Source organism: Chelonoidis abingdonii, chromosome 23 (genome assembly GCF_003597395.2).
Source record: "Chelonoidis abingdonii isolate Lonesome George chromosome 23, CheloAbing_2.0, whole genome shotgun sequence".
NCBI lineage: Eukaryota > Metazoa > Chordata > Testudines > Testudinidae > Chelonoidis > Chelonoidis abingdonii.
This window is the reverse complement of record NC_133791.1, coordinates 16,805,632-16,820,269: the sequence shown is the minus strand read 5'-3', so window position 1 is coordinate 16,820,269 and position 14,638 is coordinate 16,805,632. Positions and strand designations below refer to the sequence as shown.

General features: G+C 47.6%; 1 protein-coding gene across 1 annotated transcript in view; it reads right to left on the bottom strand.

Annotated features, from left to right (window-relative positions):
• Positions 1–777: 777 nt before the first annotated feature.
• RCC2 (regulator of chromosome condensation 2) overlaps positions 778–14,638 on the bottom strand; it is a 35,031-nt gene continuing 21,170 nt past the window's right edge. The window contains exons 7-13 of the mRNA XM_032787542.1: positions 13,888–14,002; positions 12,286–12,452; positions 10,280–10,460; positions 9,882–9,987; positions 7,308–7,380; positions 5,342–5,419; positions 778–4,277 (exon numbers count right to left, since the gene is read on the bottom strand). Coding sequence (XP_032643433.1) covers positions 4,173–4,277; positions 5,342–5,419; positions 7,308–7,380; positions 9,882–9,987; positions 10,280–10,460; positions 12,286–12,452; positions 13,888–14,002 — 825 coding nt within the window. The 3' untranslated portion in view covers positions 778–4,172. The remainder of the gene's footprint in view (positions 4,278–5,341; positions 5,420–7,307; positions 7,381–9,881; positions 9,988–10,279; positions 10,461–12,285; positions 12,453–13,887; positions 14,003–14,638) is intronic.

Sequence of the window (14,638 nt, the reverse complement as noted above, 5' to 3'; positions counted from 1 at the left end):
AGTGCCTAGTGCTCACCAACACAGGGATTGCTTTCCCTGCCCTCTACAGACACTAATACGCTATTCACGCCATTTGGCGCACAAGCAACAGTGCAAGAAGTGCTAGTCAAGTGCAAAGGACATTTGTCCGATGTTTAACTATTCTGTGCCAATGAAATACTGTGCTAATCTAGCAGGAAATAGGCACAAAAACGGCCAAAGACATTAAAAGCTACTACGTTGGCATGTCAGAAGTCAGGCTACAGTCAGAGTGAACGAAAGGCCTGATCTACCTGCAGTTTGGTGGCCTAGGTGGAACGAGTTGGTGGTCACAGTTCAGTTTCTAGAGAGCAGGAATAATGCAAACATTTTGGCGGTTGGCGTCCTTGTTAGCTTCAGCACAGGCCAGGGATTGATTGGGCCAAGGAGACCAAGCTCTGATTGGAAGTGGTTCCTCTAGGTCAGAAGTTCTCGGGGTGGGGGGTTCAGGATGTATTCCAAGGGGGTGTGAGAAGCTTGGAGGGGGCGAAACGCCTTACTGTACATATTTTACCCACAGCAGTGAATAACTAGCAAAGCTGATTCCTTCAGACAATCAGGTCCTCGGATGACGCTGTGCACATAGAATGGCATACGTATTAGTGTGGCAGGAGAGGGAGGGGCCTAGACAAACACAGACACAAAGAAGGGGGGGTCGTGATCAAACAAGTTTGAGAGTATGGCACCTTTTTCACTAGTAAATTCACTCAGTCTGGAAGTGGGCATGCTCCCCTATCAACAGAGTCCTATGAACCAAAGGGTGTACACAATGACGTTTATTTAAACATTTACTCCAAGAAATATAAAAAAACAAGAAAATACAATTACAGCACTAACGCAGGAACCTTTCATCTCGTCTAAATCAAAACCTGCTCCAAGATCCTTTTTCTCAGACTCTCCTTCACTCTCCCAAGGTGAGAGCAGGAAGAAGGCAGCTAGGGGAGAAGTTAATGAGAAGCATGAATAATGTTTGATTTCTAACTACCACAGGCAGGACTCTGCCTACCTTGGGAGGTTCAGCCCCTTTTGGGTTGGAATAATTTTTGGGTGAAGGTGAATTATAGATTTTGCCGTTTTCGCAAAACCATCTTCCTGAAGAATTTTTCTAGTTTGAGAATAAATGGATTACTTAAAAAAAAAAAAATCTGAGGAAAAATTATAGCTGAAACTCAGCTTAATCCTAGGTCAGATGGAGTTGGCAACTGTTAGCACATGGCCCTCTGGCACGCAAACTTCCAACTCCAGAAAGGGTCAGTAAGAGTTAAGATTTCCAGTGCTGCAGCCCAAATTCTTGGGAACAGGTCACGGGCAAGTCAAACCTCTGTCCGCTCACGTTCTGCATCTGTTAATGGGCTAGTATGCGAGCCAAGGACACAGTCTGAAGGGAGATTTTTGTTCTGGAGTCTGGCATTACAGAGAGAAGAGACACAGACAGGCCGCAACAGCAGCTCGATAAAAAGGTTTTGGGTGAAAAGGCTCAGGTAAGTTTGATTGTGGCAGAACCTCTGGTCTGGATTTCAATTCTCAGGACAAATCTCTCTTACTTTCAGGCTGACTAATTTAAGGTGTTCAATTTATGACACTGGGGGGCCCATTGGCAGAGGCACTGAGTGCCCACGACAACAATTGATTTCAAATGGGAGCTCTGGGTTCCTAGTGCATCTATGGAGAAAAAAAAACAAAGCAGAAGAAATTCCAGGTGGCTAAAATTAGCCTCCCATAAACACAAACACTCAAAATTAGTCGGATATTTTGCAAAAATTGCCACCGTACTGCTTGAAGGTGGTTTATAACAACAATGGCACATGTAGGCACTGGCTGAACAGGAGTTCAGTTCTGTTTCATTAAACACTTTATGCTGCTCCATGTAGAACCAGGTGCAGACACTGCAGCTGGCTACACCTGTGGTTTGACAAGGGAAATCTCACTTTTCTGGAAATCCACTTGATGCAAAGTCTAGGGAATCACGTAAGTCAATAGAAAAAACTCCTATTGAATTCAATGGGCTTTCAAATGGGCCCTAGATACCTGGCTGGAGGAGAGGGGAAGACAGTTAAGATTGAGGCCACTGGCTTTACTCAATATTGTAAACGGGAAAGGCTGACTGACATTATTAAACTAGCAAAGCAAAGATTCAATTGCACAACTTCTCCACCCAGCTGCTCTCCATGTTCGAGGAATTTTTTTACTCTAAACACAATAAAAAAAGCTTTTTGCAGTAAGTACCGCAAGGATCCCAGAACTGCAGTGTAACAGGATGCCAGCAAACGTTGCCTCTAGAGATCAGTGCAACTTGCTAGGGTAACGAGAAAGGAAAAGCCATGCTCATGTTTGCGTGGAAACAGAGCAGAGCACTCTGTTAAAAGGCACCTTTGTTTTTCCAGCACAGTCCAGAGTACTGGAATGGAAGAAACTTTTGGCGGGTATCTGATTGCAATCGAAAAATAATAAACTTCCGAACCTTCCAGGGCTGGGAGCTCTTTGCATCTCTCCGCCAGTAATACCAATTTGGTTCAACAGCTGCGCAAGAGTCAAGTCGAGGGCCAAGTCCCTGCTGGTGGAACTGCTGCCCATTTTCACCAGCAGAGTCTGGCCCAGCACCTGCTCCAACACCCAGTTTGGAGGAATCGGATGGAACTGTATGCAGAAGGCAGTAATTTCCAAGGGCAGGAAGACAAAGGATCCTCTAGCGAATACCTGCAGGGATCTGGTCAAAAACCGCAAGTTTTTAGGGAAAAAGACATTTATTGAAATTTCAGTGCTGAGAGGTTGTTTTCTGACTAATTCCAACCCTCCTACTGTCTGAGGCCGTGATCCTCCAAAGACTTATGCACACGCTCAGCTATGCGCTCAGCGCAGCCCACTGACTGCAGTGGGACTTCTTATGTATAGTACGTATTGAGCAGGCAAATAAGACTTGTTTGATCAAGGTCCATGTCTCACCGACCAAAGGGAGAGGCCTGGGCTGCAATGTTCTGATCTAACCCTCCCATCTCCAACAAATTCAGCGGTGTTTGGATCCTGGGTTTTCATTTAGGCCCATCTCTGAAGACTTCAGACTCTCAAAGAAAACATCAGCTGGGCAAATTGCGATGAAAACCTCACACCAACATAGCTACCCTTGGAATTAACCTCATTTAGAATCAACTTCATTTACAATTAACACTCAGGATCACCGTTCGTGCCAGCCTTTTCATAAGTGACCACAGGTTTTGATGTCGGACTTGACATACACCTAGGGCTTCATTTTTCAGTCGGTGAGCACCTGCAGATCCTGTTGTTTTTAACTGGAGCTGTGAGTGCTCAGTTCTGCTGAAAAATGAGCCCCAAAGTGTGTCAGATTTTGGGGTACCCATCTCCAAGGCACCAGGGGCTATCTGAATGCATTGGCCTAGATTTTGTCTCCATGGAGGTTTTTAATCTGAAAACAATTAATTGCACAAAAAAGGTCAATGCTTATGAAACAGCCATGAAATAGGTGGCAGCCAGAGTCCTGCAGCTTAATCTACCAAGGGGTTACACAGCTGGATACTCGCTGCTTGGGGCTTATGTTAGACACTCCTCACACAGAACAGGGACCAGCACATTAAAACTAGAGAGATGAGAATGTAAATTTGCTTCTGGAAAGAGATTTCAGTAGTTGACTTCACCAAAGAGATGGCCCCATAGACACTCAGGGTAGATTTTCAAAGGCACACAGGGCTATTGGGGTCTAAAACTTCCATTGAAAGGCAATGGGAATTGGGTGCTCACGTGCCATTTGTGCCTCTCCAAATCTTCCCCCAAGCTCTTGGTGGCAGCTGGAATTCTCCTCAATTCAATGCAACAAGCGCCATCTGGCCATGCTTACGCGTCAGCAGCTGTTCCGCTGCTCACCAAAGTACGTGGGGTTTATACGCCAAAAGGTCCTGCCATTTTCATTGGAATGGGAGCTCATGAGCCAGGAGCAAATGTCAAACGTTTAAAAGAACCGAACACTTTGGAAATGATATAGTAACAGGTAGTTAAAACTGCGAATCGCTTATAAAATTGAACCTTGGAAAGTCTAACGAAAAGCTTCAGTCAGGTCTTGATGCCGATCTGCAATCTCTTTCGGTCCCAGTGCACATTGGAAATGACAGCTGCCATGGCAGGGGCGCGGTGCCCTGGCCTTATCAGAGGGTGCGTGGGTTGTATTCAGGCAGCTTCTTTAGCTTCTCTTTCTCCACTTCACTTTCGTCCCTGGCTATCACCAAAGAATGGGCGTAGCCCATCGCCACCTGAGTAGACAGAACAAAGCATTTGCCACCCTAAAGCTTATACTGGATTCCATTGCTAACAAACTGCTGCGTCGGGAAGTCTAGTGCTTAGAGCACTGGCCTGCAACTCTGGAGACCTGGGTTCTATTCTCGGCTCTGTCGTCTGATTGTGCCTCAGCTTCCCCAAGTGTAAAACGGAGGTAATGATACTGACCAGACTGTAAGGCCCACGGAGTTCTACTGATGAAAATTGTTATGTAAAAGCTAGGGAAATCACAAGTCTTTTTATGATCAATGGCTTCTTACAACTCACCTTTGGAGGAACAGTGTGCAAGGATTAGCAGAGCACACAATTCATAGATGCCAAAGCCTGAAGAGACCATTGTGATCATCTAGTCTGACCACCTTCCCCAAAATAGTTCCCAGAGCATCTTGTCTAGAACATCCAGTCTTGATTTAAACTATACCCCATCCCTACGCTCCTCTAACTCCTCATAAGAGGTTTGCAGACACACCACATTCATTGCATCTATCCTGGGTGCCACATATGATGGACACCATCTCCCTGCTCAGATATACCCAGCATAAGGGATCGGGTAGGGAGTCTGGTCAATTTCTGTGCTGATTAAAGATGAATGGATTAATGAACATTAACAGAATTTGCATCTACCCTACACCCAGCAGGATTTTACTCCATTTCACAACCCTCCTCCCCACTTGTTGTGCATACACATGGCACATACCCACCCCAGAAACAATCTGTCTGGGCCAGGTTTCTACTTGTGCAGTCCTCTCTGAGAGCAGCAATGGTGCAGATGCCTTTCCATTACCTATGGAAAACAGGCTCCCCCCCACTTCTCTCCGCCTCCAGTTGCTGGTGTCTTTTGCATACGACAATCCCATTACCCAGTATCCTGAGGATAAACAGGGATCTGGCTGCTATGCTTTAGAGCATCAAGCAGACTATTATGAGGAATGGGATTATGAATAGGGTGGTGATTTTCGGAAGCATGAGACCTGAAATGAGTGCAATCCAGCCTGCTGTGCTCACAGCTTGTGTTTTTATTTGCTGGGTCTGCTCTCACCTGCTCTGGATAAATTCCATCTAGGGTTTTCACCTCTTGGGCTGCAGTAGAGGATTTGGGTTTATGGTCTCCATAGCCCTGTGAAGAGAAATGCGGAAGTGGACTTGTAAGATCAGAGGGTAAACCACAATCTAACCATTGTCCAAGGTTGTGTTATTTAACCTATTCCCTCGGCTTGCACTGGCTTCTGGAGTAGCCCCATGGAATAATCAAAGGTACAGAGGTCAGCGACTCTCCTGGGCAGGCTTAACTGCCTGCAAGGGCAGCAGAGACACAGGAAGAACTAGCAATTACAAAAAAAATTTCCTAAGATGGAGGAAAAAGGCTCTGGCTTCTAGTTTGTATTTTATAAAATCCTGGGGGTTTTTTTTGGTCCTACAAAAATGGTTCTGCAGAGGACAACAAAATGTTATCCCCAAAGCCGGACTGCCAGCACGTGCGTGGGGAATGAGGAAGGGGAAGGAAACCTCACCAACAACTCAGAATAATGCTATTTTCAGCTTCATTTGGAAGAGGGGTAGGCAGGCCAAAGAAACTTCGTCTTCCAAACTTCTAAGAGTAACAGTCAAATGTGATGAGCAATGGGACTTTGATAAGGCAGCTACTTGATATGTCGGGGAGAGGGGGGAAGATCAGAGTATCTAATTGAAACAAAAAAGCCAATACGGTGTCTGAACCTTGAAAACCACTGAAAATTCAAACCACTGAAATGCAGGCACAGAGAAATCCAGAGCTGCAAGCAGGCTTGCGCTAGCTCTACCCCAATCACTCAGGACACAGAGAATTAGAACCAAGGAGGCAGATATACGTCACCATACAAAAATATAGCACGTGGGTGGCCAAATTTACTGGCCCTCCGAGTCACATACAACACTCTTCAGAAGTTTGAGAGCGGCAGCACCTGCCGGGAGCCAGGGAGTCAGCCCTGCTCTTGCTGAAGCTCCGAGCGATGGCAGGTGCGCCCCGCAGGGCTGAAGGCCCAAGACCGCTCTCTCCCCACTGGGGAGAAGTCCCTTCCGCACAACCCTGCCACAAGGCAGAGGTCCTGAGCGTCCCCTGCTCCCAGTCTGGCAGGTGAGGAACAGGAGGGCTCTGTGAGCCGCACTTTAATGGTAAAAGAGCCGCATGTGGCTCACGAGCTGCAATTTGGCCACCCCAGCATAGCAGAAGTGGTCAAACACTTTAGTAACCTGGGGAGACGCAGACTAGGACTGTATAATTCTGTGTCTTGTCAAAATAAGTTGAGATCATCGTAAAAACGTACTGATGTCCTCAATTACAGCTGTGATTTCCCTGGGAAAATGGGGCATATTAGATAGTTATGTCACACTACCCCAGCACTCCAATAGCTCTTAAGCAAGGAGATGGAAGAGCTGTTACACTTGTGGTGAGATAAAACATTCGGTAATTAGACACAAGAAGGTGCATTAGGATGAAGCCAATTGACTTGTAGAGGTTGTTAGGCACGAGGCAACGCTGAGTGTTTCCAGCTATGTGGGAAGCCAGGTCTCACCAAGATACAGAACTCACTTGGGTTTAGGAGTTACGTGCATCCATCCTCTCCGCCCCTTCCCTCCGATACAAGCTCCCTGTTTCCAGAAAAATTCTCTTAGGAATATTTTGGTAATTTTCTCTGGGAGAAAAACTCTGTGTAGTTGTGTGCATAGGAGTAGAAAGGTGCGTTTCTGTGTAGCATTTCATCTCTGTGTAAATTACCTATTATTGCATCTTCCAGGCTAACCTTTCAACACGTGCTATAGGAAAAAATTTTTCCCTTCAATAACTAAATTAAGCAGGACAGTGACCATTTAAAAATATAACACCCCACTAAATTAGTGATCACAGGATTACAACAGTCCACTTGCAAAGCTGTTTTCCCCCCCAATCTCTTTGCTTGCAATCTTTCTTCTCTGGTACTGGACCAGCCTGGCTAGGTTTCTGTGCAAGTCGCCAGCTGCCTTCTTACCAGTTCACCGAAGGTCGGAGATGGGCCCCAGCTGATTGTGCTCTCATCTGCAGCCACTATAATACTGCTCTTCCTGAAACAGGTACACAGGCTGTTACTGCTACACGATCTGCTTTCACGCCCACCCCCGGCAGCCCCACTAGCTAGTTACATTTCCCGTGCCAACTGGCCACTTTGTACCAGAAGAGAATTTCCTCAAGTAGTTTTGGATGCTTTCTTGCTCAGATGCAAACCCTGGTCCAGCTGCTTTCCAAAGTGCTGCAAGGCCTGATCCTGCTGCCTGGGGGGGGGGGGTGGAGAGTGGTGGACCCTTGTGGAGCCTCACTGAAGTCAGAGGCCCACCCCTAAATGGATCCCCATAATCATTCATTCCCTAAAGCAGCATTTCTCAAAAGGGGCCACCAGCGGATTTTTTTGTGGCCACGACAGCCTCCAAAGCATTGGCAGAGATCGGGGGCAAAGCAGCGCCCCCTCCCTGCAGCACCCAGCTATTGCTCCTGAATAGCTGTAACAAGCGCTGCCTTGGCATTTGCACTGGCACTGCCAGCGGGGATCAACACCCTGCACCACGCAGCCTCCTCAGAGGCTCTGGGCAGCGCCTCTGGAGATGTATGGGGCTGGTGTGCACTGCGCCAGAGGTGGCTCTTGTCAGGGCATTCAGTCCCCAGGACAGCTCCCCGGCTCCCACCTGGCTGGGGCACGAGCAGCCTGAGACTCTGCAGATGACAGGTGAGTTCCTGACCCGCCTTCCCTGGGGCAGGCTCTCACTGAAGGGGATGGGAAGCAGGGATAGAGAGCCGGCTTTGTAGCCGCCACAGCTCTGAGGCCACCAATAAATTTGTTGACAGAAGTCCTGTAACATACTCAAGATAAAAACCTTTAACAGAAAGTCAAGGAGAGGTTGAACAAACATTAGGTCTTAAAGGGATTCCCTTCCCATGTCCACTAATACAATGCTCCTACTCAAACAGCAATCAGGCAAGTCAGAGATCAATGTTCATTTGAATGAATGCCCATGTGCTTGCTTTTTAGCGACAGGACCTACAGGGGAATGCCTAGGTCGAGAGAGTGAGGAAAGAAATCTTTAAGTCCTAGTGTAAAGATTTACTCTACAAGTTTGCAGAGCCCTTGGAGGTCACATGTTGGGTTTCTTCATTGCAGCATAGTAAAATTAGTTACAGTAGATTTACAGGGGGACTTTTCAAACAGATCCCGACGTTCCCCACTCTGAAGAGCTTGCAGTCAAAGAGAGACAAGACAAAGATAGGTGTGGCATGAGACAACAGACCAGACAAGGGAGAGGGTGAAGAGGATAGGAGACCAAGGAGGAAGGATTCCTGGAGAAAGAAGGTTTTAAAGAAGTGAGGAGGGTCATAGAATCATAGATTATTAGGGTTGGAAGGGACCTCAGGAGATCATCTAATCCAACCCCCTGCTCAAAGCAGGACCAATCCCCAAATGGCCCCCTCAAGGATTGAACTCACAACCCTGGGTTTAGCAGGCCAATGCTCAAACTGCCAAGCTATCCCTACCCCCCAGGGATAAAATGATTCTATTTCTCACAGACCTCTAGCCAAATGCTCAAGCTGTTCACAAAATCTCCCATTAATACAAGCAGAAGCATCCTCTAAGCAACCTAGAAACACTGAATAGCACCCCTTCATCCCCACTCCCAACACGCACACAATGGAGCACTACAATCAGTGCTGGAGAATGGTTGAGATTTTAGCACACTCTGATCAAATCAAGTGACCGTTAAACAGGTTTTAAAGATTTGTATGCAGCATTGGAGCCTCGTCGGTCCCCGGATATTAGAGAGACCAGGTGGGGAGCTCATATCTTTATAGAGCCAACTTCTTGTTGGTGAGAGAGGCAAGCTCTGGGTAAGCTCCACAGCTGGTCTGTCTCCCCAACAGAAGATGGCCCAATAGAAGACACTACCTCACCCACCTGGTCTCTTTTAAAGATCTGACAGTTTCTCCCCCATGCCCAGCTGACTGCAGCAAATCACGCAACCCTCCCCACAAAACCCATCACCCCAACCCCACAGCGGAACTGGAAGGTCAGACATCCCACAATGGGTTCTCCGCCCTCCATCATGAATCTAAACAGAGATGTTTGCTCCCTCGCAGCACAGGACAAGGCAACAAACCTTTCTAGTAGGAGAGACTTGCGTGCAGACAGTCATTTATCATGGGCCATTCCCTCCGCCCTTGCTTTAACCAGGCCTCAGACCGCCCTTCCTTCTCTAGTGCTATTAAGGACACCCACCCTATGTATCCAGCAACTTTCCCCCTACCACCGGGTCAAAAAGCAAACAAACTCACCACTGCTGCCTGGATCCACCAAGCAGAGCTGGACCCAAGACCTGGATAATCTAATCAGATCTCGGTGTATGTAAATGTAACTAGTCAGTAGGAGCCCTTTCATGGGGCCAGATTCACTGCTCCTATTATCACTCCCTTCTGTACTTGGATCTGCCAGCTAACAGCACTACTTCTACCACATCATTCAGGCAAGCTGTGGGCAACGGTTCCCCCGTCTCCCGTTCTGGGGGCAGGAGTGGTCACTTACCCACAGGCCAAGCTGCGGATTTTCCAGCCACAGAGGTCCTGCACAGCTTTGGGGTACATGGTTGACTCACGGGAGGTGTTTGTGGCTCCCCAGAAAAACAGACCACCTGCAAAACAGAGCAAACAAACCACCGTCAGGCTCTGAGATATTCTCGGACACAGAAATCCATTTGAAACGCACATGCACGGACGCTATGAAAGGGATCTGCAGAGACGACATAACATGCTGGTCGATCACTCCAGGGTTTATTTTAAAAATACTGGGAAGATTCACAAGTGAGCTCTCCCTGAATGGAGACAAAGTCCATCTATTGGAGTGTGGCTCTCACAAGACAGACTTTGTGCAGAAAGATAGCTTTGCACCAACACCCATCTGCAAAGAAAGACGGGGCAACTGACCTGTTTCGCTGACAGCAAAGGAGCAGGTGTAGCCGGCATAGATCTGAGCCGCTCCACGGCCCGGGAAGTCAAAGAGCTTGACCAGCCGTGGCACCATCTCGTCCTTCTGCTCGGCATGGCCCAGCCGCCCGTACCCACCAAAGCCCCAGGAGAACACACGCTTCTGGGAGTCTAAAACAAGCTGCAAAGGGACAGACGATGACATGGATTTGAGTTTAGACCCAGGAAGACGTCTCCCCACCATGCAGCTATTTGCAGAATGGATTATTGGTTCTGCTCTACAGATCTTGGCAGACGACCAAATGCAGCTGTGTCAGAGGCATAAAGATAACCTATGGCAAATTCTATGCTGCAGGGGCTCAAACCATTGAGATGATGCACTTAATACAAGGACATTCCACTATTTTCTCTGCCAACTATTCCATTTTTCCACTCTTATCTTAATTCTTGTTAAGTCACGTCTTCTCACACCTCTCCTCCAGTAATAAAGCCAGAAGCAAAAGGGTCTAGGTGTCTAGACAGCTGGGTAATTCAGTCAATTTCATACTCCGATACTGATTAAACTGGAGAAAGAGCAAACAAGATGAGGATCCCGCCACCTCCCCCTGGATTCCTGCTCAGAGCTTTTGTGCTGCTCCCTACAGAGCTACTCAGCAATGGGCAATAAAATACCAGAACTCTGCCTGGTGCATTTACACAACAATTAGAATTTAGCTGCCACCCATGATGTGGCCTGCGGTTCTAGAGGAGTTAAGTCACATGGCAGCTTCAGTCAGATAAAACATCTCAGTAACAATAACTGGAAAAGACATTTAGACTTCAGGCATCCTGTGGGTACACATGTATCTTTCCCTCCGTTATTTGCTTAACAAGTCTGTCTGTCTCTCAGCAAGCTATCACACAGTGGATTTTCGGGTTTGGAGTGGTTTATTTTTAATCTATTATTAGGCATTTCAAACCCCTAAATGTTAGGAATCAAACTACTCAAATTGGATTAGGACACTTCCCACACAAACTAAAGTCATAATCTGATTACACCAAGATTGGACTCAAAACCTAAGCAGGGCAGGGAGAAACACAGGGTTTACGCAAATGACTGCCTGTATTATAGATTTGAGCCAGTGGACAGCACATTTCCCATCCTTCCACTGTGTGAATTACCTATTCTAAGAAAAGGTGTCTGACTCCAACTGTCCCTAGAGAAGTTTCAACATGCACCGAGACAAAGGTGCGATCAAACCTTTGTGCCATGGGTTAAAGTTTTGCAAATGGCCCACAGTCCCGGGATTACAGCCTTAAGGTTGGAATCAATATACTTTTAGGGTACTTGGAGCTGGTGGGGAGATTCCTAGCTAGCAAAGCGGCTGCAGCAGGACAAGCAGAAGAATGCACTAGCAGCCCTGAGTATATGCCGATCTGAGACCACAGGCACATACTCAGGGCAGCCAGCTGTCCCGCCGCCCACACTGCTGCAGCTATGCTATTTTTAACGCACCAGCTCAATCACAGCAAGCACGAGTATGTCTCCTAGAGCCGGGAATCAGACCCCTGGCCCAGGCGTCGGTATATCCTCAGTTATAGCTGATGGAAAGAAGTGAAGAGAGAGCACTGAAGGCTTTAATGCCTCAGAGGATAAACATGAGGGAAGCTTTTTGACTAGGTCTAGTGTAACTTCTGGTTAGAGATGAGACAAACCAAGATTTGAATCCAAAACTCCTGGAACTCTGAAAATTCATGGCATAGGAGCAGCTCTGTCACTATTGCAGAGAATCCAGCACGAATCAAAGTCATTTTTAGAGAGACGATGTAACTGCCAGTCACCAGGAGTCAATTAACTGCATGTGGAACGTACAGCAAATTGAGGGGAACTCATCAAATCAATTTCTGTCAGACCCCAGCAGAATCCCAATGACTGCCACTGAGCAACCCTAGATAGGGAATCGGTTTCTCTGCGGAGCACTATTGCGGGCAGTGCTTCAGACTGCCAGGTGAAATCCTCGCCTTACCGTGTGGTTAGCACCGCAGGCCACATCTCGCACGACCACGTTAGGGACAGGAAGGATCTGCCCATCTTTTGTCTTTTCGATGAAGATGGCAACGCGTCGGGGCACCAGCTCACAGTCATACTCTATCCTCTGAGCACGGGCGATGAACTTCCCATCAGAATTGTGCCCTGTTGTAGGGCAGAGAGAGATGTGAAAAAGGAACTCCGCGTGGCTGGTTACCCTGGCCCACGCCACCTGGTAACTCAGCAGGAACCCTCTTGAACAGGCATCCCAAGACCCATGGGATAGGAGCACCACTCTAAATTACTACACTTCTCAGGATAACGGTTTCTGTGCTAACCTTATACTCCTCCAGAAGAGGGCAATGTGGAAGACTTCTAACTACATAGAGCCATTATTATGCATACTGCAGTAGCATCTAGGAGCACTGGCATGGCCCCGGCCCCCACTGGGGTAGGCACAGTACAAACATGGAACAAAGAGACAGATCCTCCCCAAAGAGCTTCCCCTCTCATTAGGGGCAAAGGAGGAGGAGTTCCTTGCAGCTACTCCTGGAGCTTTTCCCATTTATAAAGGATTTCCACCTGATTCCCCCTAAAGGCAACTTAACATCATTCCCCATTTTGTCAGGAAACTGCACCTCCGGCACGTCACGGTATGTCTATTCTGCAATAAAAAACCCACGGCACCAAGTTCCAGAGCCCAGGTCAACTGACTTGGGCTCATGGGGCTAAACACTAGCATAGACATTCGGGCTCGGGCTGGAGCGTGGGCTCTCAGACTTCGCCCCACCCTGCACGGGGCCCCAGAGCCTGGGATCCAGCCTGAGTGTCTCCACTGCAATTTTATAACCCCAGACGCCGGAGTCAGCTAACCTGGGCCAGGCACTAGTCTTTTCTTGCAGTGCAGACATACTCTCAGAGACCCTTCGAGCCTGCTCAGGAAATCCTCACCACCCTCCGAGAAGAGGCAGCCCGTGGCTGCATCAAAGCCTCTCCTGCAGGAAAGCATGCATACTGCCTGCTCTGTAGATCCCAGCTACTAGACATTAACCAGATAAAGTACAGCTCATGCATAATTGAACACGCTGCCTGGATGCACAGTGGCAGATTGTCATTTCTGCGGCACTGACAGGCTACACAGTCTAGCATTCCAAATGGGGTGTGTGTGTGTGTTTATGGCCACTCCGGGGGCAACGGCTTTTCTTTGATTGCAACACTGCCGCCTCACACTTCTCGCTCCCTTTCAATCAGAAGATCTCAAAAGCACTTTACGAATATTGGCAAATTAAACCTCACCATCCACATGTGAGGCAGTCTAGAAGCACTCACTCGATATCTGGGGAAACTGAGGCATAGAAAGGCAAGGCATATTGACCAATGTGATACAAACAGAGCAGAGAGAAGAGAGGCCAGATCATAGGCTTTAAACACAAGGCCACTGTCCCCTCTGGAAGGGGACTAAGATAAGATGTCCCCCTCCCCCCATTGTTTAGATTATACCAACATGCCAGTCTACAAAAAACTTGGTGGCTGTCTCAGGCTGGATTTGAAGTCTGCTGTCATTAAAACTAGATAGTCCTTTAAAAATAAATCACCATACCCAGCTGTCCATATTCAGGGCACCCAAAGGAATAGAGGTTTCCTTTGCAGTCCATTATCATGCTGAATTCAGCCCCACAGGCCATTTTGGTAATAGGTTGGCCATTGTACATTATCTACAAAGGAAGGAGACAACAGTAACATTTGGAAACAGATGAAATGGAGTGACCCAAGTGCCCCTTCTAGGCTGCACTGCCAGACTCCCAGAACAAATATATGGCCAGGCTCTCAAGCAGTGCACAGTTGTTTTCCAACCCGTGTGCGAATACCAGGCCGAAATTACCTAGGCAAATCAGGTATTTGCATGTACAGTTAAGCAGTACATTTGCACACGCCAAGTGACTATGTTTAGTGTGTACCAATTTACATGCAAAATCGTGCAAACCTAACTGAAGAAATCTGGCCTGTCATTTAAATAACTGCCCCAATATTGGGGAAGAGGAAAAAGGGGTTTGGGAAAGGGTCAATTCACTAAATAACCCACAAAAATGTGAAGGGAGAAGGAGAAAATAGGAACCAAGGGTGTGTCTACACTGCAGCTGGGGAGTGTAAGTTCTGGCTTGAGGAAACATCCCTCGCTAGCGCTGATCAAGCCGGCATGCTAAAACCAGATGTGCAGCCAGCTAGTGGGAGAGGCTAGCCGCCTCGAGTACAATCCCATCTGAGCTGCTAGGTATATTCTCAGATGGCTAGGTTAGCCCCTCCCGCTGCTTGCACCACGGAGGCTAAACTTGTATTTTAGCATACGAGCT